Below are 26037 nucleotides of genomic sequence, written 5' to 3' on the forward strand. Positions count from 1 at the left end.
ATCTCTGTATTTTTTAGTCTGCATCTCTACGCATGTTCTGTGTTTGTTTCTGCCCGGTGTTTTCATAGTCTCTGATTTTGTCAAATTTTCTGGTTTTTTAGCTACAATATCGTGATAATTAGTGTTTGTGAACCTATATCGATAACTTTTGAGGATGAGCTAGTAATTAAAGGAAAAGAAGGAGTGATATGTGGGAATTACGATTTACGAGTAACATTAGTACAAAAACTTTACTGAGGATTCTGTATGCTCTGGTATGGGATGACAGCATGAGTTACTGGTAGCACTGGGTGACACCAATGCAGGTGACGCCACTGCTCCCAGGTTTCAGGCTTGGGCCATTTGTACCTGCGCAAGGCCCACACCAGGTCGCTTGGCAGCTGGTCACCCTGGAGCCAGTCCTGGATGCTCCCCCTCCCCCAATCCCCAGACACTTGTGTGCATCTGCTCCAGGCATGCTGCTTGTCACTTGGGCCATTTCAGCCATTTTAACCACTGCTGTGGTGTTCCTTCAGAAATGTCTCAGCTCCCCTTAGAACAACTGGGCAGTGCCTCTGGTGTGGCCTCGAATCCTGCCTGGGAAGTTTCTGGTGTGATTAACTCCTGAAGGTCTCCTTGACCACTGGGGGGTGGGAGCCAGTAGACAAGTTCCCCCACATGGACAGTTCCCTGGCTCCTGGAATAGCCCCCCGGGATGCAGCCCCAGTTGCCTGAAGGAGGAGTGGTGGTGGATGACACATCCTCACGGTGCTCCCTCTCTGTCCCTATCTCACTCTCCAGTCCTTTACCTCCCAGTTATCTACCTGCCCCCAAGCCTCTGTCTCAGGCTCTGCTATCGGGGAACCCCTGCTGAGATACTGCTAACGCTAAATTTAAAAAGGTTCCTCTTAACAAAGTTATATATGACCCATAACCTTGATCTTGTCATCCACAATATCAAGGTGACCTTAACCTAGCTTAGGTCACACAATCAAAAGTCAAAATATGCCATATCCAAATAAAGAATTACTCTATTCTTCCTGCCCTTTAACTTTCCTTATCTTCATCAAATGTTCATACTGTAATTTTTGAGAATTTAGTTATTTGTGTACATAAAGAACATTCAAAACAAGCTCAAAATTGCTTTAAACTTTTATTACATTCTCAAGATAAGCTTCGATTCTTTCTCTTTTTTCCTTGTGGATACTGCAATCTCATGCTCACTTGAGTTAAATGTTCTTTGTTGCCAGGATCAATATTTGGCTTCTAATGAAGAGTCACTCACATTTTTTTCACTTCTCACCCTCCATGACTTAATGCCCTTTTTATATTGGACTGTGTAGTTTAGTGTATTCAAGTTTGGTAGCTTTAAAAAATAATAACTAAAAAAAAAAAAAAAACAGACTGCTACTTTTTAAGGTTACATTACTGTTGGATGACAGATTCTGGAATTGAGTTATAAAAATGTTAAGAAGAATTTTATTTGCAAGTAACCCAAGTTGCTGCAGCAAGAAATCCTGGCACTCAAGAGGAGATACCAAAGACTTCAATCTGAGAAAGATAGTGGCCTTCTTTTATAAGAAGATTTGAGGAAGTTAGGTGAGAAAAAAAGGGGGTGGGAGGACAGGTTCTACAAAGGTATCATTTAAGCTGATTTAGGAAATAATATTGGAGTCTTTGTTCCCTGTCCTTGAGCATAGAGAACGTGACCCAGCTGGAGCTGGCTCACAAGGACTCACAAGGACACTTCAACTGGGTTTTGAGATAAAGACAACAGATAGAATAACCTTGGAAAATATCTTTTAGGGAAGCTTTCATGTAACCCAGAACACAAAGGACTTTCCACTCTTATCTTTTTCTGTTAGCATTTAATGAACAGAAAATTTGTTGGACCAACAAAGAGCCTCCTAACTGTCGGTTACTGAAACATGCACCAATGGTCATTAAGAAAGACAATTCTAAATGTAAGATCATAGTTTCTAGCCAATCTGTGAAAAGGTGAAGCTTTCAATGGTTTTGCCCATTTGTAATGTTAATATATACCGATGTCTCTAGCTTTTCTTGGACCTGGGCAGACACGGCTGTGGCAGCGTGCTTGTCCGTTTTCCCATTCTTGCTTATTCTGTAATATTTCCTTAGACTCGGGCAGATATGGCTCTAGCAACATGCTTGTCTACTTCCCACTTTTGCCTTTGTGCCAAATAAAACTTCTTTTTTGCTTTACTAAACTTTGTGATGTTTTTTACCCTACAACAAAGCAAAAGGGTGGTCCTTTCAAAGCCAGGGCAAGATTGTGGTTGGGCCATGTCATGGATTGACTTAATGACCCCCTAAAAATGTGTGTATCAACTTGGTTAGTCCATGATTCCCAGTATTGTGTGGTTGTCCTCCATTTTGTGATTTTGATTTTAAGTTAAGAGGATTAGGGTGGGATTGTAACACTGCCCTTACTCAGGTCACCTCCCTGATCCAATGTAAAGGGAGTTTCCCAGGGGTGTGGCCTGCACCACCTTTTATCTCTTAGAGATAAAAGGAAAGAGAAGCAAGCAGAGAGTTGGGGACCTCATACCACCAAGAAAGCAGTGCTGGGAGCAGAGCGCATCCTTTGGACCCAGGGTCCCTGTGCATGAGAAGCTCCCCGACCATGGGGAGATTGAGGACAAGGACCTTTATCCAGAGCCGACAGAGAGAGAAAGCCTTCCCCTGGAGCTGATGCCCTGAATTTGGACTTACAGCCTACTTTACTCTTAGAGAATAAACTCTTTGTTAAAGCCATCCACTTGTGGTATTTCTCTTACAGCAGCACTAGATGACTAAGACAGGCCACATGTCCTTTCTTTCCTTTGTAAAAAGTGCAGGGTGTTTTGCTGTACTACGTTGAAGTCTCAAGAGAATGTGGGTCTGGTTAAGTAAGGCTTACAAGGAGAAACTAGTCTAGACTGCTTATGGTCATTTCTGGTTGACAGAACAAATGATAAAAAAAAAAAAAAAATGAGTCCAGTAGAGTGGAAATTTGGGAACTGTTCAGTGGGTTTGGGACTTGTTCAGGGAAAGTTTACTCATATCAATTTTTTGCGTCTGCCTGGAGACTTCCCCTGGCTCAGGAGGAGCAGCGCTGGGATCAATTAGTGGTGCTTGCCGTGGGTGACGTGTCTGCCATCTTTGGTCTTCCTCAGGCCCTTAAAGTCATGTTTCATTGCTGTCCCATGCCTACCTCCCCTGTTGAATGTAGCAGGGAAGCACTAGGGTGAACTTTGGGGTATAACCTGGGAAGAAGGCTGCTTTTGAGCCAAGACCTGGGAGGCAGGCACAGACCAGACTGATCAAGCATCACTCCTTCCAGTCCAGGACGTGAGAATTCCACTGTGTGGCCTATACAATCTTCCAGAAATGCTCCAGGAGAGGGCCTCAATGTGGTTAGAACTTAACCTGCCCTCGACCCCCGGGGATAAGAGCGGAAAGCATTCCTTTAACCGAGAGGACACTGTTGGTCACTGTGGATTTTGTTCTTCCTTTGGTGTCCAAGGACCTAAGACAGTGTTAAATTTGTATTTCATTTTCCAGACTTGCTGGAGTTAAAGAAGCTCTTTGAAAGAACTGAAGAGTTAAAAGGGCTTGGATAGTTCCACCTGGAGGTAGAGACGGGAATGCTTGTTTGAAATTCCTATCTGCTTTTGACCTTGTTGGTATCCACAACATTTTGCTTGATCACCTAAATGTTTTAGTTCACACTTAAACAGACTCTTCTGAATAGGTAAATTTGAATGCTTAGGCTTTCTGTACTTCCTGCTTTTATATGACCTAATGGTATGTCAAAATACATGAAAGACCTTTTGTTTCCTCTCTCTCTTTCTGCCTTTTATCTCTTATAAAAACTCCCACCTCTTCTGTGTCCAGTGGACCACATCTCACTACACTGAGGCTGTGATGCTGTTTCATGAACCTTTTCTGAAACCAAAATAAACTCTATCAAATTAACTTTGTCAGAATATTTTTTTTAACAGCGTCACCTCATCTAGTCCCACCATTACAGCAGTGGCAAGCTGGACCCAGAGGGGAGTGTGACTGCCAAAGATCACAGGGCCAGAGAATGGTGCATCAGGGGCTCAAAACTCAATGCTGCCAGTTCTACTTCTGTGACCTTGATCTAGTTATTCAGCCTCCAGGGGCTTCAGTCAACGCTACTCACCTCATTCTATCGTCAAGAAAGCTAACAGGGATCAAACACAGAAAGTACCCAGGGGTGGTACTTGTCTCCTTTTCCCCTTTGGGGCAGACCTGGAGCCCATACAGGTCCTGAAGAAGCTCCTTGGAGTCTCCTCCGTGGTACAGGGAAACCATGCCTGCGCAGGTGGACTCCCCTGCACATAAATACAGGCCCTGGGTTGTGCAAACGGTTAATGTGCTTGGCTATAACCGAGAGGTTGGAGGTTCCATTCCACCCAGAGAGAAACAAGGCATATTTCAAGTATCAGCTTTTTTCCATACATTTACTTTTTTCCCATGAAATGGAGATATTGTTTGGAAGCCTGAATTTTTACTTTGTTTTACTATTTTTCTCAAGTCATTAGATAAATATTTAAAAGTACAATTTCTCATTATAATAACCTTCCCTGGTACATAGGAGTGTATACAGTCCTAGGAGTCCCTGGGTGGTGCAAACAGTTGACACACTCAGGTGCTAACTGGAAAGGTCAGAGGTTTGAGTCCACCCAGAGACACCTTGGAAGAAAGGCCTGGTGATCTACTTCCAAAAAAAAAAAAAATCACCCACTGAAAACTCTGTGGAGCACTGTTCTATTCTGACACACATGGGGTCGCCATGAGTCGGAGTTGACAGGACAGCAGCTAGTTTAGTTGACCCATAGTGGCAATTTTGAGGGCTTTTAAGGAGCAGTCCTCAGCTTTGTTTTGACTCATCCTAAAATGATAGCATGGAAGCAAAAGGCCCTTCGTGGCAGTAAATTCTGTGACTTTGGCTGACGTTTTCAGCTCAAATACTTTGTATCTTGGTTTGGATTGTCTAACACATAAAAAAAATGTTAAAAAAAAATTTATTTGCCACAGGGAACAGATTAAACACAAGCCTTGTTTAGAACTACGGTTCCTGTAACCAACATTTTTCTGTCCTAACAACAACACAGTCGCACACTATGCTATTCTAATGATAAGTCAATGGATACTGAGGAAAAAAAACAAATCGGTTGCCGTCAAGTCAATTCTGACTCATAGTGACCCTATACGTCAGAGTAGAACCTCCCCATAGGGTTTCGAAGGAACGCTGGGTGGATTCAAATTGCTGACCTTTTGTTTAGAAGCCGTAGCTCTTAACCACTACACCACCAGGGTTTCCCAGTGGATACTAAAACCCAAGCCAAACCCAGTGCCTTCGAGTCCATTCCGACTCATAGCGACCCTATAAGACAGAGTAGAACTGCCCCATAGAGTTTCCAAGGAGCGCCTGGCGGATTTGAACTGCTGACCTACAGCCGTAGCACTTAACCACTACATCACCAGGGTTTCCCAGTGGATACTAGGCATTTGTAAATACTGATCAAGATGGAGTAAATGCTACTACATTTTAAACAATGCCATCACCAATGGGTTTTGGGACAATTCAACAACACAAAAGTTCAAAACACGTCCCGGTGTTGTCCACATGGAAGTCAGGATTTATAAGAAGGGACAGGAGGGGACAACATTATTTAACTTAAAAGAACACATCTGAAGTCCACAGACATGTATTCAATGTCACCGATGCTTCAAGTGCATAGGAATGACCAAATGACACCATAATGTGTGTAAGTATAAACTATGTGTATAATGTGTGTAAGTATATACTGTGCATATAATGTGTTTAAGTGTAAATGACGGTGACTTTTTACAAAAACAAAATGATCACTTAGAGCCTTCTGGAATTAAAAGGCCTTATGCTTTCCCAGTAAAAAGATTGTTTAGGAATTAGATTGATGAAGGTGCCCATGTCCTTGAACAAAATCACAATGGTGTCAACTTAGGAAGTATGAGAGCCAACGCCCAGGGCAATGAGCAGGGCTCTCCAGGAGCTCAGACCAGCAAGGTCAAAGCCCTTTGTGGTCCACTCAAGGGCAAGCCTGCAGCCTCGCCCCGGAATTGTGCAGAAAAACACTCCTCCAGCCACTGAACATACAATCACTGCAGGAAATGTTTTCCCAGAGTTGCTTTTCTTCAGTGGTAGAGTATCTACACTGTCTCATTTTTTCCATCATCACATCTACCATTCTTCAGTAGACCAAAGAATTATTTCTGGAGAGGCCACATAAAAGTAAACCTGTTACCTGAGCAGGATAACGCGTTAAGCCACCCCAATCATTAACACTGGGGAGGCAGGTTAAATTCACCTTCTCTGAGGACAAAGAAGAAACCCTGGTGGCGTAGTAGTTAAGTCCTACAGCTGCTAACCGTAAAGGTCAGCAGTATGAATCCGCCAGGCACTCCTTGGAAACTCTACTGGGCAGTTCTACTCTGTCCTATAGGGTTGCTAAAGGGTCGCCATAAGTTGGAATCAGCTCAACGGCAGTGGGTTTGGTTTTTTGGTTTGAGGACAAAGAAAGTGCTTGGGAGCCTAGGACTTTGGCAGGGAGCTGAAGGATCTGGGCCTGGGATCTTCGGGAACTCTTAGGCAATAGGCAATTGGAAGTGAGCAGAGGCCCCTGGTGCTGGGGCAGAGAGAGGGGCTGCACCAACTGGCCAAGCCCCTCTTCCACGGTTGGATTAGGGGATGATCTAAGATGTGCCTTCCCAGTATGTGGGATGACTCCATGGGGGCTGCAAGTGGAAAGGGTTCCCCCAACTCTGCAAGCAGTTACTAGGTTTTAAATGCTCAGCTACTAACCCGAAGAAAGACCTGGTGAGCTACTGAGAAACCAGCCACTGGAAGCCCTATGGAGCAAGCTTCTACTCTGACACACGGCGGGTGGCCAGGAGTCAGGGTCGACTCGACAGCAACAGGTTACCCTTGACCAAGACATGGAACTCCCTTTAACCGTCCCTTGACAAGCAGTCCCGGTTCTCAAAGGCTTCCTGAGCCACCTCTCCAAGTCCTCTGGTGACAGGTGGAACGGGCTTTAGTGACCCTCCTCCCACACTTCTGAGGAAGCAGAAAAGCAGTGTGGTTACTGTCAAGGACTGAATTGTGTCCCCCACCCCAAAATATTTGTCAGCTTGGCTGGGTCATGATTCCCTTGTCTGATTGTATGATTGTCTACCATTTTATCTTCTGATGTGATTTTTCTGTGTGTTGTAAATCCTGTCACTATGATGTAATAAGACGGATTAGCGGCAATTATACTGACGAGGTCTACAAGATTAGGTACTGTCTTAAGCCAATCTCTTTTGAGACATAAAAGAAAGAAGCGCGCAGAGAGACACGGGGACCTCATACCACTGAGAAAGCAGCGTCTGAAACAGAGCGTGTCCTTTGGACCTGAGGTTCCTGCGCTGAGATGCTCCCAGACCAAGGGAAGACTGATGACAAGGACCTTCCCCCAGAGCCAACAGAGAGAGAAAGCTTTCACCTGTAGCCAGTGCTCTGAATTCAGACTTCCACCCTACTAGACTGTGAGAGAATAAACTTCTCTTCGTTAAAGCCATCCGCTTGGGGTATTTCTGTTACAGCAGCCCTAGATGACTACGACAGTTACCTAACAGTTTCTAAGGTCACACAGCCTGGTAAGGGCCCAAACTGGGCTTGGCCAGGGTCTGCCCCTGCAGCCCACTGTTCTACCACTGCCTCATAGCCAACTCACTCAGTTCCACTGGGGTAGTTTGGAAAAACATGAAATGGTTATTTGGAAACTACCAGAAAAATGTCACAAAAACGCAAAAGGGGCTGAGTTTCTGGATTGAGGGCAGCTGATTCGACCATTATCATCTCGCTAGAGATTCCTTTGGGGGGTCATCCCAGGCCCTCAGCTCGCCACCTCTGTCTGAGATGGGTACCACCAGGGCATGAGGCTCAGCTGATCCGGGTTGGTGCAGGACTCCCGTCTAGCCCTGGAAGGCCCTCCCTCCAGGCCAGGGTCTCTGACTGCCTGGGATCGTCACCTGGAGTGATGCTCCCTCTGTCCATCGCTCCTAAGAGGCATCACCACCCTGTGCACACACAGCACAGGCAGCACCCGCAGGCGACACCTTTATGTTTATGGGCTTTTCCAGGCCTTCATCTTCCGGCCGCGTCCACCCACCACTGGCTGCTGTTGAGTTGACCCTGACTCGGGCCACGCCACCTGGGTCGGAACAGAACTCTGCTTCACAGGGCTTCCAGGGGCTGATCTTCCAGAAACTGATCACAAGGCCTTTCTTCTGAGGCACCTCTGAGTGGACTTAAACTGCCGACTTTTCAGTTAATAGCTCAGCAGGTACCGTTTGCACCGCCCAGGGTGTCATCTAGTGGCTCTCAAACCGCTTCAGGGATCAGAGTCCCCGGAAGGGCTGTGAAAGCCCAGAGTGCTAGCTAAGCCCACCCTCTCAGTTTGATTCAGCAGTGCTGGGGTGGGCCCAAGAATGTGCATTTTCAACAAGCTCGCTGGGGTGGGCCCAAGAATGTGCATTTTCAACAAGCTCCCAGGGGATGCTGATGCTGCGGCTCCAGAATCAGCCTTTGGGAACTGCTCTTCCAGGTCAGCGGGTCTCAACTGGCTACACAGCAAAGTCACCCAAGGGGCATTTGAACAGTCATGCCAGCCCAGCCCGGAGCAGTCAAACATGCTGAACCACCAGCCGTGGAGAGGAGCAGAACCTGCCGCCCAACTTTGAGAACAGTTCAGTTTTGCTCAATTGGGCTTTAATATTTTGCATAGATCAGATGAAGCAGAATTCTTTCCCTAGCATTGGAAGGATACAGCACTACCAATACAGTTAAGGAAACCCCGGTGGCATAGTGGTTAAGAGCTTGGCTGCTAACCAAAAGGTCAGCCGTTCAAATCCGCCAGCCACTCCTTGGAAACCCTACGGGGCAGTTCTACTTTGTCCTATAGGGTTGTTATCAGTCAGAACTGACTTGATGGTACCTAACAACAATACAGTCAAGGAGTCCCTGGGTGGCCCCAATGGTTAAGCACTGGACTATGTGGCAGTTCAAACCCACCCAGAGGTACCTTGGAAGTAAGGCCTGGCGATCTGGTTCTGAAAGGTCTCAGCCTTGAAAAGCCCATGGCGCACAATTCTGCTACTTGGTTTACATTTTGTCACCCTCTTCCTCCAAGATCCAGACTGCATTGACAGGCAGGAGCAGACCGCTGGAAAGAAAGTGAGAGACACCTGTTTCCCAGCTCCCTTCCCTGCTCAGGCAGACCTTGTGCAGGGCAGCCACTTGGCTTCTGGAAAGCTGCTTAGGATTCGGTTCAGGGGCTGGGAATTGGGGCTCAGAGAGAGGCCATGTAAACCTGAACAGGTATGCACGGGCCAATGGGTAAGGAAGGAGAAAGGACAATCAGGACAATGGCATGCTGCCCGACTGCCCATGAGCCAGGATGCACCCACAGTGAGTGCAAGGAACAGCAGGGGGGACAAAAGCCTTGCTATGTCCTGGTGTCTTCCCTTTGGGGAGGCATGACAGTGACAGAGCCCAGCTCCTAGGACACCTCACGAAAGGTTTATTTCTTTTCTTTACACATGATGGTTAACAGCATAATGAATGGAATGGAGTTTCATGCATTTATAAGTTTTAAATATAAATAAATTTGCACTTTTATCAAGCCCCTGACCCTAACTGGAAAACACGTTATCTAATATTAGAGGACTTAAGTGATTCCTTTTTCAAGTCTCCATCAAAAAGAGCTGTACAGATCATCAAGGGGAGGCTGTCCCTGTTGATGAGTCCATATAAAAACTTGGCTATATCTATAATTTTGAGGGCAGAAAAAAAAAAAAAAAAACAGAAGTTTTGGTTAATTGATGAGATTGTCGAGAGCTGGAAGCCGTGTCCCACGAGGTGGGGCTTGGTGGCTGTGCTGGGTGAGAGACCTGGTGTGAGGCTGGTCCCATCTGGTGGTTTCCGACGGTCATGGTCTTCTCCAAGTGCTCCCTAACTCTCGGCAAACTTGGGGTTCATGACCGTGGTGGTGGCGCTCTTGAAAAGGGGGTTATCCTAGTGAAAAAGGTGAGCGCAGACTGGTTAGTACAGGGGAAGCTTTTGGGGAGTTGACATTTCCCCTTGGAGGCCTCAGGTCAATATCAAAGATATTGTTTTGAGGAAGGGGCTAGAAGCAGGGGTGACTTTCCCGAGGGTCCTAACCAAGTAGCCAAAGAAGGTGTTGCCAGCAGGGCGCGTGGCCAATGTCCACACCTTCTGGAGGGAGACAGTTGAAAGCACAGGAGGTATAGTTTCTTCTCTGCACTTCTGTCACCCCTCGTCCCCCTAGTACAGGCCCCTGAGGGACAGCTACTCACGTTGTTCCACTGGGACTTGAGCTTTTCCTTCTCAAATCGCTTGTACTCCCTGAGGTCGCTCAGGTGGGTCAGGGCCTTCCAGATGACCAGCAGAAGGATGCCGATCAGCACAATGCCTGCCACTGTGCCCCCCACGATGGCGGCCACATTGGGCCCCTCCACGCACTCTGTGGGGAAGCACACGCTCACCATGGTGTTAGTTCCTCAGTTTCCCCAAACCCATGTGTGCCTGTACTCCCGTGCTCTCCAGGGGCAGGGTGTGTCTCCCCTGCCCTGTGTCAATGTCGCAGTCACTAGGAAGGGGGCAAAGTGGGGAGAAGGCCAGGCCCTGTGATTTCAAATCTATAGGCTGTTGGCACACTCCCTTGTCATAGATGAAGAGGGCAGGGCCTAGAAGGGCAAGTCCCTCACAAGGTAACCAGGTGACCATGCAGCACCTGGATGAGACCACCACCCCCCTGGAAGAGCCTGACCACCAACATCTACAAGTGCCTGTTAACACTGGGGGAGGCAATGGCAACTGGGGGCCCCAACACAGCCTGTAGCGGATGTTAGGGATGGTGACTTGTGTGGTTTCTCCTGGAGCTTGTGCACCCCCCGGGAAGATGTTCCCGAGAGAGTGAGTAGTAGGAAGCAATGACCTGAGCTCTGGCAGGTGAGGAGCTGCGGGGAGGAGGTGAGCTGGTTTGGGGCCCGGCCCCTGGTGCCTGCAGTGGCTGTGCCTAACCTTGGCCTAAGTGCAGGGCTCTGGGCTGCAGGATGCATCTGCCATCCGTGGCCCACGTGCAGAGGCACTGCCACTTGGTGAAAGCCCCCATCTACCTGGCCCTAGGCACCAGCATGTTTGTGGGCTTCTCCACAGTCCAGTGCTCCTGCCAGAAGTTAGGTAAGTTGGCCAAAGCTGTGCAAAACCAGGTTTGAACCACCTCTGCCCATCAAAGTAACCTGGAGAGAGTCGTCAGCCTCACAGGCCAGTCTGTGCCCTGTGGATGCGCCAGTGAGGCCCGCCTCCATGCTCAGAGAGGCCTGCTCCCACTGCCTGCCTCGGGGTCCCCATTGCGGGCTTGGGGGTGGAGGGGCATGTTCTGCTGGACCTTAGTCCTGAAAGGCTGCAGTCTCTGTCCCTATGCCTGTGTGGTCACGGGGTCCCTGTGCCTCTCCAGCTGGTGCTCTTGCCCCATCAGTCCTGCTGGGTGGGAATGGGGTACGGTGGGTAGGGTACTGAGAATCTGTGCTCAGCACACTTCCTGGGGTCCACAGGTCTAGAATTGCTAGGACTAAGCCCATCCCCTCATGTGCCTGCTTACTCTAAGTACCAGGGTCTCCAGTAACCCAAAATGCCTCTCCTAGTCTGACCTGACTGCCTTGCCCCTCCCAAGCCCATGTGCAGGCCCTCAGGAACCCTGGGCCTGCCATCCATCCCTCCCACCCCCTAACTCTTTGCTCCATCCAAAGGTGGGCTCTGCTCCTGTGCTCTGTGCCTGCAGCCCTCTAAGAGTCCATCCTGGCCCTGGCCTTGACTCTGGCTCCATCAGGGTCTGGGCTGTGTGGAGGCTCCCAAGTCTCCTGTGCCCACACTACCCAGCAGTCCTTCTCCACTCATCTACCAGGCCAGCTTTGAAAACACAACTCAGACAGGCTGCTGCTATTCTTCAACCCTTCCATGGCTCCTGGGTACCTTTGGAAAGAAACTTGTACACCCACTCCCTCCAGAACGCTCAAGGACCCAGATAGTGACTTTGGTACCGAGAATGCGGGGCTGCTATCACTGATACCTAAAATGTGGAAGCAGTTTTGGAATTGGGTAATGGGTAGAGGCTGGAGGAGTTTTAAGGTGCTTCATAGTAAAAGCCTAAATTGCCTTGAAGACACTGCTGGTAGAATTAAGCACATCAAAGGCAATTCTGGTGAGGGCTCATGAGGAAGTGAGGAGAGCTATGGGGAAGGTCTCTATCATCTTGAAGAATACATACGGCATCAACAACAGAATTTTTCTAGAAATATGAACGTTAAGTATCCTCCTGGTGAGGTTTTAAAAGAAAATGATGAACATGTATCATGGGTTGAATTGTGTCCCCCCCAAAAATCTGTCAACTTGGCTAGGTCACGATTGCCAGTCTTGTGCTATTGTCTACCATTTTATCATCTGATGTGATTTCCCCGTGTGTTGTAAACACTACCACTATGGTGTAATAAGATGCATTAGTGGCAGTTATATTGATGAGGTCTACAAGATTAGGTAGTGTTTTAAGCCAATCTCTTTTGAGATATAAAAGAGAGAAGAGAGCAGAGAGACATGGGACATCATACCACTAAGAAAGCAGTGCTGGGAGCAGAGTGCATCCTTTGGACCTGAGGTTCCTGCGCTGAGATGCTCCCAGATCAAGGGAAGACTGATGACAAGGACCTTCCTCCAGAACAGACAGAGAGAGAAAGCTTTCCCCTGGAGCTGATGCACTGAATTTGGACTTGTAGCCTACTAGACGGTGAGAGAATAAATTTCTCTTTGTTAAAGCCATCTGCTTGTGGTATTTCTGTTATAGCAACAGTAGATGACTACGACAACATGTGATTGAATGATGGAGGAAGAGAAAAGCTTTTTACACAGTGGCAAAGAACTTGTCTGAACCCTGTTCAAAGGTTTGGTGGAAAGTAGAACTTGTAAGTGATGAGCTTGGATATCTGGCTGGTGAGATTTCTAAGCAAAATCTTAGAGAAGCCCCACGGTTTTTCCTTGCTGCTTATAGTAAAATGCAAAAGGAAAGAGATGGACTTAAAAATGAACTGTGCGAAATGAAAACAGAACTTAACGACTTGGAAAATTCTGTGTACAAACTAATGACACATGTCCTGGGATGTTCACTGAAGGTGTGGCTACACAAACTTTTGTTAAAGAGATTAAGCCTGTGACTGATGGATCTAACCAACTATCATAGCAGAAAACCCATCAGCTTAGACTGAAGGGGACAAAGAAAGAATGAAAGGAAAGAAAGCTGTCTGCCTGTGGAATTCTACAGGCAGGAAACAGACCAAAGGAGGTAATCTGTTCTCCAAGAAAAGAACAGAACTGTCCCTGGAGCAGCTCAGAGATCAGCAGAACTGTTGGAAGGATGCAGAAAGTAGAGCTGCCTCAGTCTCAAAGGGTGGTGTCATGGCCTCTGGGGTTTCAAGGGGTGGGGCCATGGTCTCCTGGATCTCAAAGTGTGGGACCACAGCCTCCTAGGTTTCAAAGAGTGGTATCTTCACCACCTTGGTTCTGGAGTGTGGGGCTTTCATTAAGATGTTTCAGAAGGACAAGGATGCTGCCCAAAGCAGAGAGGGTGGGGCTGCCATGCCCAAGGGGCAGAAGAACGGGGCCTGCCTGTGCTGAGTGTGTAGAGTTGCCACTCAGATGGGCTAGGAGAAGGGGGCCACCCAAAGCCGAAGGATTCAAGTTGACATCCCAGTGGGCCTGGAAGGTGGAGCTGAAGCCCAGGGCCAAGAAGTCTCCACCCAGAATCCAGAAAATGTGGCCAGCACACAGAATCTGGAAGGCAGGATCATTGCCCAGATGATCTCAGAGAACAGAGGATCATTTTCAAGCCTTGAGACCTAATATAGCTTTTGTGCTGAGTTTTGGACTTGCTTGGTACCTGTTATCCCTTCTTTCTTTCCAATTTCTCCCATTTGTGATGGAAATGTCTACCTTGTGCCTCTTCCACCATTGTACTTTGGAAACAGATAACTTGTATTCTAGATTTCACAGGTTCACAGATGAAGAGGAATTTTGCCCCAGGATGGAATATGATTCAGAAGATGATATTTTTGGACTTGGAGTTAATTTAAGACTTTTTGGATGATGTGATGGGGTAAATATGTTTTACATATGGCAAGGACATGAATTTTTGAAAAAAAAAATTTTTTTTTTTAAGGGTGGAATATTATGGATTGAATTGTGTCACTCAAAAATATGTGTCAACTTGGCTAGCCATGATTTCCAGTTTTGTGTGGTGAATAAGAGCTTCAGAACTAGGTGCCTGGCATATTTAGGGTGGCTGGTGTTGGAGCAGGCCTGACCCCATTTTGTTACAATCTCGTGCTTCTGCATTCCTGAGAATGTAACTTTGACTTCTCACTCATATGCATTTGGACCTGGGCCTCTGGTGGAACCAACAGACAATGTGGATATGCCTAGGCAAACATGGGCAAGCCCGGGAAAGTCCAAGGAGGGTCAATCAATCGGAATCCTGCTGGAAGATTTCTGATTTCACCCTATATCTATCCTCGTGTAACAGCCCCCCTTGGATTCGTTGGTTTTCGCTCTGTGTGAGCTGACATCTCCCCGTTCTAGCAAGGCACTGCCACAGAATGGGCCTGCTCAAAAGTCTATGAGATCCTTTGTAACATCCTTCATCAAGCCAATTTGTGCACTAAAATTCAGGTCAACGTAAAAAGACAAATAGAAACTTATGCTTTCAATAAGTCTCTTTGTTTTACTTTAGCAGAGTCTGAGAGTTTCACTCTACAACATTTTGGCACAATCGACAGAATTTCGAAGGTGTGTTATTTTCAGCAAACCTCGAGATTGTTGAGAACCGGAGCCCTGGCGTCAGCTCGAGCCCCTTGTGCTCAATCTGTCTCCACGAAATCTCAGGGTTGTGAAGGTAAGCCCTCTTGAATATTGAGCCTCCACTTTGTTGTATAGATGTCTCTCTGGGAGATTTATTATCAGTTTTCTGTTTTTGATTGGTATTTAAAAACCTCTAAAAGGCATCAGGACAGTAAATTTGTGTCCTTACAAGGCGCTGTTTCTAAAAAGTCCGTATAAATTAAGAAATTGCCATGTCAGAGGTCTGAAACTTCTTTGGCCATTTCTTCTGCTCCTGCCTCTGACCCTGTCTCTGATCCCTGTCTTCTTTCTGCTCCTGCTATGGTTACGCCCCTTTATCCACCCTTACCTTCTTATACTCCTGCTGAAATGCCTTTCAGCTCTTTGGGGTTTTTTTTGTTGGCCCTGTGTTTTTACTTCTGTTTCTGCTTGTCTTTTTATGTTGACCTGGATTTTGGTGCACACAGTGGCTTGATGAAGGATGTTACAAAGGATGTCATAGTCTTTTGAGGAGCCTCATTCTGTGGCAGTCCATTGCTAGGACTTTGTCTTGTCTCTGAGAAACCAAAAGTAATGCTTCCCTTTCAAATTCAAAAATTTGTAATTACACCTTAGGGTGGGCTCACCAAGTCTTGCTAGAAAATAAAATAAAAAAAAATTAGTTGATGCCAATTTGCAGGGGGAGGCGGCAACTCCTGACCTGCTTTATGATATGTTTCTCAATTAAGAATTACAATGTTAAAATTAAAATTATCAGTAGCTGCTTTAAAGTATTTTCCAATAGAAGGAACTAGTATATTGAAAGTCTGAAATAAGAGACTGGGTCTCTAGCCAGCAGAACGAATTAAGTTCAAAAAGAAGGAAACCAAAACCTTGAACCTTAGAGCTTAACGTCTTTGATAAATGAGTCTGGATTCCCCTACTTCCCACCAGGATGCTGGTTTGGGGTTCATATTTAAAAACAGTCTAAGCTGAATATCCCAGAAGTAATTTGGAATTTCAGTGATTGCTTTGGGAAAATGAGTTCCTGTCTGCTTTTTTTTTTTTTTTTTTCCACTTTGGGAAAATGAGCTCCTATTTGTGTTGTCTTTTCTTTTCACTTTGGGGAACTCTTGTTTGGTGCTTGGGTTTGTCAGAGGGTCTGAAAGTCCTCCATCTGAGACTCTGGCAAGTTAATAAGTTTTATCTAAAACCTGGTTTTTCCATTGGAATGAAGTCAATCTTACCAAAAATTGCTACATACGCTATAAAAAACTAGCACCACATATACTTGTTTTGTGTGGAATGGTATAACCTGTTCTTGAGCCAGCCTCACAGGCAGAAGTGAGTTTATGTGGTTTTTGTCTTGTTTTGTTCTGAGAGCTTGCTTCTGGTCTAGAGTGTTGCATCTGAGCTTCTGTCTTGTGTCAGATTGGAGGCCATGGCTGCAGGTTGGAGGCCATGGCTGACAATTCCTGTTTCTTATAAGGCTGTCTTAAAACCTCAGATCTTTCCTCAACCAAGAAAAACTGTGTCTTGTGTCTGTCTTATGATTTAGACTTTCAGTAGCTACTTTGAAAAACTTAATATAAATTGATCTATTTGAAAAGTGCACTTAAAAAAAAAAAGGTGAATGATTTGTTTTTATTGATTCACTAAGGCCTTAAAAGGAGACAATTTATTCTAAATTGCTTCTCCAAAGGATTCTACAAAGAATGCAAGACATAGGTTATGAAAATATAATAATTTTCTACCTCCAGATGATATTATTAAAATAGATTATACTCTTCCTTCAAAAAAAAAAAAACTTTATTCTGGTCAGTTTAATGACAAACAAGAATTTATATAAATTTAATAGTCTGAATATTTCCGGGAATTAATGAAAGTAAATTCATTCTGACAAAGATTTTTATGTTCTGTACTATGTTAATCTTAAAAGTAAAACCTTTCTAAGTTATTTAACCTAGATATTATATGAAATACAGTTTATTTAAGGAAAAGGAATAATTTTGTCTTAAAGTAAAATTATTAGTTCCGGAGTGGGATAAGGGAGGAACCTAGAGGTAAAAAGAGGGCTAACCAAGAACTAAAGAATTCATTTACAAAATTGATAAACAGCTTTGACATTTACTGGGTAGATAAAAGGTTGTGAAAAAGAGAAAGAAAAACTGCTTACCAAGCAAATAATAAAAGGGAAAGACTGAGTCATCTTTTGTTTTTAAAATACCTAAGCCAACCTAAACATATGTAAATGAATTTGGGGTGACTAATTTTTATCTCTAATCATGAGCCAAAAATAGGGAGGGGGGCAGGATCAGTCCTTCTTGGGTTCCAGCCTCTGAGGGCGTATTGCTCCAGGGAAGCTTTTGAAAGACCCCTTCCAACTAAGTTGAAGATCTTTCTAGACAAAAGAAAATAAGAATGATGCTACCTTACTATGATTATAAGAAATTGGTTGGATCCCCACCGTAAAAAAGATGTAAACGAGTTTTCCCTATTGTAGATGAATTCTAAGAAGCCAAAAGATAGAAATCACAATTAGACACACCTGAAATGGCCCGGGGCAATGCTTCCACCCCAGCCAGAGGCTTAAGTTTATATCTGTATCAATGAATTGGTGTTGAGCACAGACTTTGTGGTTTCCAAAACCAGTTGATAAAATCTGTAAGGGCTAAAATTAGATTGAGGAAAATACGGTTAATAGTAAAATTGAATAAAGACAGAATATTTAAACAAACTTATTTCGACAATAATTATGTTTTGTGGTGTACAGGCTTAAAATAATGTCCAAGATCTTTCAGTAACTTACTGATATTAAATTGAGTTAATAGATATACATCATAATTTAAGTTTATATACTTTTGTTTTTTATGCCACAGAGAAAGGAGTTACATATCTATATATCTATAGATCTGCTAATGAGGGTGTTCATTTTACCATTTAAAGGGATGTATTATAAGAGATACGCAACAAAGACAACGTTTAAAAGGTTTATTAAAAAGTAATTCATTTGACATTATCAAAAGTCTCATGTCTTGCTAAAGTTTAGTGGTTCAATTTATGAGAATTTTAGGAGCTTCAATGTTAAATAGCATACAAAACAAAGAATTGAGTTTCTCATTGTTAAAATAAAAAATTTTCTTTGATTACTGAGTTGAAGGGTTAATTTTTTCTTCGTGCAATTTACCTCGAAGGCAAGGTTCACTACCTCATTAGAATAAATTCACGAATCAAAATCAAGCTACATGGCTTTGAAAAAGATTAGTTTTTACCTTTAAGATCTTTGATTAAATGACTCAAGTATTGTTCCTCAGAGACCTATAATAAACTCCTGACGACTTTGAAACTTCATGGAAAGCCACAGAAAATTTTTTATAAAGGAAAAAATGCTAAAAAGGTTTATTTAAGATGTTATGAATTACATGGAACATGTTGTCAAAATCAAGAGAAGTGCCTGATTCCCTTTGGGTTAAAATTTATAGGTTAGTGTTTTCTCTTACGTTTCTGCTTAATATTACACAACAAATGCATAATATTATGTCAAATTTTTATTATTTTTTAATTGCTAACTTGGTCACAGCTTTATTTCTTTTGAATCTAATATCAAAGCTGATGTTTTAACTGAGGAATTCATGTCGCTTACCCATGGTGTTTTTATTACCATTCGGATATTTAGAGACTTGACAATCTTGGTGTATTCTTGGTATATCCTGACCATGTGGTATCATGTCTCAAGATTATATCTGAAGCTCTTTGAAAATAAGGTTAATCATTATATTTAGAGATATTTTGTCTAAAATTTTTAACTGACTTTGCATTACTTTTATAATTGATTTCTAACAGGTTTTTCACCTTTAAGAGTATTTTTTAATAAATTAATCATAGCCATATTAAATTTTGTCATTTGCAGATAAGTTTTTACCTTGCTGATTTGCTAAAAATCTGACCAAAATATCTCAACAAAAAGATGGCCTATACTGGACTCAGGAAAAGAACTGTGATATTTTGAATGTGAATACTAGTAGACTGAATCAAAATTTCCAAGCTCTTACGTAAAAGCCGACAGGTTCACAAACTGGCTGACCCAGAATCACATGGAACAGAACATAGGACTGAGTGGACTAAAGAATTAAAAAAAATACTATGGGTTTTATGTGGGAGTATTGCTGATGTTTTAAGGCCCTACTCTCTGGACATAAGAAACCAACTTCCTCCTTTCTCCTATATTATCTAACTACTGGGTTTAGACATTATAACTTTAAAATTAGAAGTTCCTGTTGGTAAACTTAGCAAAGTTGTAAGTATCATAACCAGAGAAGTGTCTGAAGCTCGCACTATGGTTTTACAAAATAGAATAGCATTAGATTTCCTGTTAGTCTCCCAAGGAACAGTTTGTGCCTTAAAAAAAAAATGCTGCTGTGTTTATATTAATACAAAATCTGAGGTTTTGCAGAATGTAGTTGGGGCTGAGGCACATAAAAAGCAATTCCTGACACTCCCAGTATTACTGACACTACTTACGTATAAACAAACATCTCGTGGGATTTGTTTCCTTGGTTCAAAGACTTTAGGGTCATGGCTCTATTGGTTATTTCAGACAATTTGCCTAACATTATTATTACTGTTTCTGTTCCACCTCCTAGTTCGCTGCGTGGTGCCCAACTACCATTGCTGAATGTTTTGATCAAAGATTCTACTGCAGGTTCATGATCAAAAAGAGGGAATGACAAAAGTGTTGTAATTCTCCTGTATCCAGATTTCTGGAAGTTGGGGTAACCCACACAGGCCATTGCCTTTGGGTGTCCCTTTGAACCTTGAGCTATGAGAAAAAACTGGTTTGTGAAGCCAGTTTTGAGGCAAACAGTGGTCCAGATAAACTAGTGAGGCCATTTTGCTCTGGTCGTTGTGCTTTTTTTGAAGAATTCAGCCTGTTTCAGGAAACAGACCCCAAAGATCAGTCTGGGAGCTATGTCAAGGGTAAATTAGTAATTATTTTAATAGGTCCTAAGACGATGTTGTATGAAACACATGTCTAATGTCTGTAATCAGACCGTCACCCCTCTTGCTATGCAGGAAAGTATGTGTCTTGAAGAAACCAGGTTCTCAGAGGAGATCAACCTCACACCTTCAGTCAGCATTTTGGAAAACCAAATAGTTCTTCCAATGTGGCCTTGTCCTGCACTTACCCTAATTTAAAATCACAGAAGCAAGGAATCTGTATGAGAATTCATGATCAGAAGAAGGGAATGTGTGAGGCCACCCTAAAACTGAGGCACTTGGCCTAACTACAATAGCCGATACAAGGTCTAGCTTGGACTCCATTTTGTCTTAGCCTCCACTTCAGCTTCTGAGAAAGTGACCCACTACTGTTGGTGGGTAAATCAAGGAGGAGCAGTTTGCCCTTGGGAAGAACACTTAGTATGTTTTAAATAGATTAAGACCTCCAATGGGAGGGGTCCATCCTGTATTATTTTGCTACTCATGCCTTTTTTTATATACTTTTTGTTGCGCTTTAAGTGAAAGTTTACAAATCAAGTCAGTCTCTCAGACAAAAACCCATATACACCTTGCTACACACTCCCAATTACTCTCCCCCTAATGAGACAGCCCGCTCCCTCCCTCCACTCTCTCTTTTCGTGTCCATTTTGCCAGCTTCTAACCTTTACCCTCCACCCTCTCATCTCCCGTCCAGACAGGAGATGCCAACATAGTCTCACGTGTCCACCTAATTCAAGAAGCTCACTCCTCACCAGCATCCCTCTCCAACCCATCGCCCAGTGCAATCCATATCTGAAGAGCTGGCTTTGGAAATGGTTCCTGTCCTGGACCAACAGAAGGTCTGGGGGCCATGACCACCGGGGTCCTTCTAGTCTCAGTCAGACCATTAAGTCTGGTCTTTTTGTGAGAATTTGGGGTCTGCATCCCACTGCTCTCCTGCTCCCTCAGGGGTTTTCCCTTGTGTTCCCTGTCAGGGCAGTCACCGGTTGTAGCTGGGCACCATCTAGTTCTTCTGGCCTCAGGATGATGTAGTCTCTGGTTCATGTGGCCCTTTCTGTCTCTTGGGCTGGTAATCACCTTGTATCCTTCGTGTTCTTCATTCTCCTTTGATCCAGGTGGGTTGAGACCAATTGATGCATCTTAGATGGCTGCTTGCTAGCGTTTAAGACCCCAGATGCCACTCTTCAAAGTGGGGTGTGGAATGTTTTCTTAATAGACTTTATTATGCTAATTGACGTAGATGTCCCCTGAAACCATGGTCCCCAGACCACTGTCCCTGCTACGCTGGCCTTCGAAGCATTCAGTTTATTCAGGAAACTTCTTTGCTTTTGATTTAGTCCAATTGTGCTGACCTCCCCTGTATTGTGTGCTGTCTTTCCCTTCACCTAAAGTAGTTCTCATCTACTGTCTAATTAGTCAATTCCCGTCTCAAACCCTCCCTCCCACCCCCCTCTTGTAATCACAAAAGAATGTTTTCTTCTCAGTTTAAACTATTTCTCAAGTTCTTATAATAGTGGTCTTATGCAATATTTGTCCTTTTGCAACTGACTAATTTCACTCAGCATAATGCCTTCCAGGTTCCTCCATGTTATGAAATGTTTCACAGATGCCTCACTGTTCTTTATCGATGCATAGTATTCCATTGCGTGAATATACCATAATTTATTTATCTATCCTTCTGTTGATGGGCACCTCGGTTGCTTCGATCTTTTTGCTATTGTAAACAGAGCTGCAATAAACATGGGTGTGCATATATCTGTTTGTGTAAAGGCCCTTATTTCTCTAGGGTGTATTCCAAGGAGTGGGATTGCTGGATCGTATGGTAGTTCTATTTCTAACTTTTGAAAGGAAGTGCCAAATCGATTTCCAAAGTGCTTGTACCATTTTACATTCCCACCAGCAGCGTATAAGTGTTTCAGTTTCTCCAGAATCTCTCCAACATTTATTATTTTGTGTTTTTTGGACTAATGCCAGTCTTGTTGGAGTGAGATGAAATCTCATTGCAGTTTTGATCTGCATTTCTCTAACGGCTAATGATCATGAACATTTCCTCATATATCTGTTAGCTGCCTGAATGTCTTCTTTAGTGAAGTGTCTATTCATATCTTTTGCCCATTTTTTAATTGGGTTGTCTTTTTGCAATTGAGTTTTTGCAGTATCATGTAGATTTTAGAGATCAGGCACTGATCAGAAATGTCATAGCTAAAAACTTTTTCCCATTCTGTAGGTAGTCTTTTTACTCTTTTGGTGAAGTCTTTGGATGAGCATAAGTGTTTGATTTTTAGGAGCTCCCAGTTATCTAGTTTTTCTTCTACATTCTTTATAATGTTTTCTATACTGTTTATGCCATGTATTAGGGCTCCTAATGTTGTCCCTATTTTTCCTTCCATGATCTTTATCGTTTTAGATTTTATATTTAGGTCTTTGATCCATTTTGAGTTAGTTTTTGTGCATGGAGTGAGGTATGGGTCTTGTTTCATTTTTTTTGCAGATGGATATCCAGTTATGCCAGCACCATTTGTTAAAAAGACTGTCTTTTCCCCATTTAACTGTATTGGGGCCTTTGTCAAATATCAACTGCTCATATGTAGATGGATTTATGTCTGGATTCTCAATTCGGTTCCATTGGTCCATGTGTCTGTTGTTGTACCAGTACCAGGCTGTTTTCACTACTGTGGCGGTATAACAGGTTCTAAAATCAGCTAAAGTAAGGCCTCCCACTTTGTTCTTCTTTTTCAGGAATGCCTTATTTATCCGGGGCCTCTTTCCCTTCCATATGAAGTTGGTGGTTTGTTTCTCCATCTCATTAAAGAATGTCCTTGGGGCTTGGACTGGAATTTCATTGAATGTACAGATCGCTTTGGGTAGAATAGACATTTTTATAATGTTAAGTCTTCCTATCCATGAGCAAGGTATGTTCTTCCAGTTATGTAAGTCTCTTTTGGTTTCTTGCAGAAGTGTACTGTAGTTTTCTTTGTATAAGTCTTTTACAGCTCTGGTAAGATTTATTCCTAAGTATTTTATCTTCTTGGGGGCTACTGTAAATGGCATTGATTTGATGATTTCCTCTTCGATATTCTTTTTGTTGGTGTAGAGGAATCTGACTGATTTTTGTATGTTTATCTTGTATCCCGATACTCTGCCGAACTCTTCTATTAGTTTCAGTAGTTTTCTGGGGGATTCCTTAGGGTTTTCTGTGTATAAGATCATGTCATCTGCAAATAGAGATACTTTCGCTTCTTTCTTGCCAATCTGGATGCCCTTTATTTCTTTATCTAGCCTAATTGCTCTGGCTAGGACTTCCAGCACAATGTTGAATAAGAGTGGTGATAAAGGGCATCCTCATGTATTAAAAAAAAAACTTAACTGAATGCTTTTCTTCTGCTTTTGGTCATTCAGGAGGTCTCATGCCTTAGGCCACCTGGACTTTAGATTGTCTTGTGAAAATGCCAACCAGTAAGTAGTGTCTATCTTTAATCCAATATTATAAAGATGATTTTTTACAGACTACAGAGGCCTTTGATAAATGGAAACTAAGCTCTCTAGGCCTGCTTGATTTCACTCCAAAAGATTATGTATATTGGAGAAGACTCATTAGAACCCTCCTGGAATGGACCAAACTTTCCCTCATCACCAATCCATATGCAGCTGAACTAAGGAAGGTGTTAAACCTTGAATACATTTGTCACCGCTTAAGAGAACTAAAGCACTTGTTTGGACTTGCCAATCACCTGGAAACTTAAAATTGAAGCTGAAACACCCTAGTGGGCAGAAGCAGATGACTGCGCCTGAAGTGGACAGCCTTCCCAAGATCACGGAAGAAGACCTTTCACCCATTCTGTCAAATGCAAGCCCCTGAGATCATTAGACTTTGTTAAAATCCTTATTTCTTTTGAGGCTGCTTTACAATGGCAACTTGGGGTTATTGACTGGTAAGAACTTTCCATGTGGACTATCAATACATTTGCTGTTTTCATGTTCATTGTTATCCCTATGCTGGTTGCTGTATTATATATGTATATATCTATATATATGTATACACACATTGTTGGTATTATTCCCCATGCTCATACTATTCTTTTTCCATGCAAATAAGAGAAATACTTATTGTCAGTTTAACCTTTTAGTTGCTATTTTGCTAATCACTCTGTTGTTTTACTAGAGTTATTTGTCGATGCCCTAACCGTCACCTCTTTTCCTTGGATTCCCCGTAGTTTCATTCCATGCTTTAAGACCTTAAGCAGATATGCCAAAAGACAAGCTGGCTTCTGTAATCCTTATGTCTGATTCACCTTTGCTTGGGATCTTTACCTGGTTACCTAAAGGTGCTGGATCATGGATACGATCCATATTATTTACTGGTCTACTAATCAAATGTTGTCATAAGTTGTCTGAGTACTCAGAACAGCAATTTGATACCTATAAAGAGAATTGTGTACTCATATTTCAGACGGACTTGAACTCACTCCTTAAACGAGCCCCTTTAAAGCCAGGTTATTCCTTAACACTGCCCACTCTGTATTTCATTCCAAGGTTAACACCACAGAAGTAGAGGCTCCAGCTATGGCATGGTGAAGATTTTAGATGGTGCACAGCTATTTTAAATAGTGTCTGGGGTCTTACAGACTTACCATAGTAAGCAGCCATCTGTAAGAGCCTGTGAAAGACAGCAACAAAATAAAGCTCTCTTTCTTCAAACATATTATAAAAATGCTATCCTACTGGGAAATATAAATCCAAGTCCATGCAGAAGAAAACGCTCTCTCCAAAATGGTGGTTGATAATGTGATCAAAGAATATCTCAGAAATTCTTGATCAAAGGAGGGAATGAATAAGAGCTTCAGAAGAGAGGTGCCTGGCATATTTAGGTGGCTGACCTAGGAGCAGGCCTGACTTTATGTTGTTACAAGCTCCTACTTCTGCATTCCTGAGAATGTAACTTTGCTGTCTTCCCAAACATATGCATATAGATGGGTGGAACAAACAGACAATGGGGCTATGCCTGGGAAGGCTTGGACAAGCCTGGGGAAGGCTTGGACAAGCCTGGGCAAGTCCAGGAAAGTCTGGGGAAGGTCAGCCAATCAGAATCTCGCTGGGAGATTCCTGATGCCATGCCGTATCTATCCTTGTGAAACACCCGCCCCTTGGATTCATTGGTCTTCATTCTGTGTGTGCTAACTTCTCCCCATTCAAATGTTTCTTATGCTTTCAATAAATCTCTTTGTTTTACTTTAGCAGAGCCTGAGAGTTTCACTCTACAAGAGTGGTTGTCCTCCATTTTTGTGATCCGATGTAATTATCCTCCATTTTGTGATGTGCTGTAAATCCTAACCTCTAAATGTTACGGAGACAGGATTACGGTGGGGTGTATCTTGAGTCACCACCTTCCAAGAGGTTGTGATTCAAGTCACGTCCTTACCAAAGTCACACCTTTACCTTTACTCAAGTCACATCTTTACTTGAGACACACTTTTTATCTTACAAGAGATAAAAGGATATAGAAGCAAGCAGAGACAGAGGGTCCCGAATACTACCAAGAAAGAAGAGCCAGGACAGATCAGGGTCCTTGCACTGAGAACATCCTAGACCCAGGGGAAGATGATGCCAAGACACATGGAGATCTCTGAGGAAGTTTGGACCCACAGATGTTGAAAGGAGACAAGGATCTTCCCCCAGAGCTGACAGAGAAAGCCTTCCCCTAGAGCTGGTGCCCTGAATTTGGAATTCTAGCCTCCTGAATTGTGAGAGAATAAATTTCTGTTTGTTAAATCCACCTACTTGTGGTACTTATGTTGTAGCAGCGCTAGACAACTAAGGCATTCCCGACACACACCACCTACCCTCAGTCACTTGCACTGGCTACTCAGCCTCCTCCTAGCCTTGTATCTTGGCCCTGGGGCTGTAGGTGCCCTGGCCTGGACACTTACCCTTGCGTCTCAAATGGAATCATCCCCTCCTCCCAGAGACCTTTGCCCTTTGACCTTGAGGACCTTGGCTCCCCCCATTGCCTCCTTGGCCTCCCCTGTGACGCTAGCCTCCCTCTGACACTACTGTGGTCATTT

The 26037-nt window shown here is 43.6% G+C and overlaps 1 protein-coding gene across 3 annotated transcripts in view; it reads right to left on the reverse strand.

Annotated features, from left to right (window-relative positions):
- Positions 1-9591: 9591 nt before the first annotated feature.
- Positions 9592-26037, reverse strand: part of ITGB2 (integrin subunit beta 2) — a 49563-nt gene continuing 33117 nt past the window's right edge. For 2 of the 3 annotated variants that reach the window (XM_049875014.1, XM_049875015.1), the window contains 2 exons: positions 10411-10577; positions 9592-10108 (listed from right to left, as the gene is read on the reverse strand). In XM_049875014.1, coding sequence (XP_049730971.1) covers positions 10046-10108; positions 10411-10577 — 230 coding nt within the window. In that variant the 3' untranslated portion in view covers positions 9592-10045. Of the gene's footprint in view, positions 10109-10410; positions 10578-17486; positions 17649-26037 lie in introns of those variants that run through there. The other variant, XM_049875016.1, reaches the window with a different exon arrangement.

The sequence above is a fragment of the Elephas maximus genome, chromosome 2 (genome assembly GCF_024166365.1).
Source record: "Elephas maximus indicus isolate mEleMax1 chromosome 2, mEleMax1 primary haplotype, whole genome shotgun sequence".
NCBI classification, from domain to species: Eukaryota; Metazoa; Chordata; class Mammalia; order Proboscidea; family Elephantidae; genus Elephas; species Elephas maximus.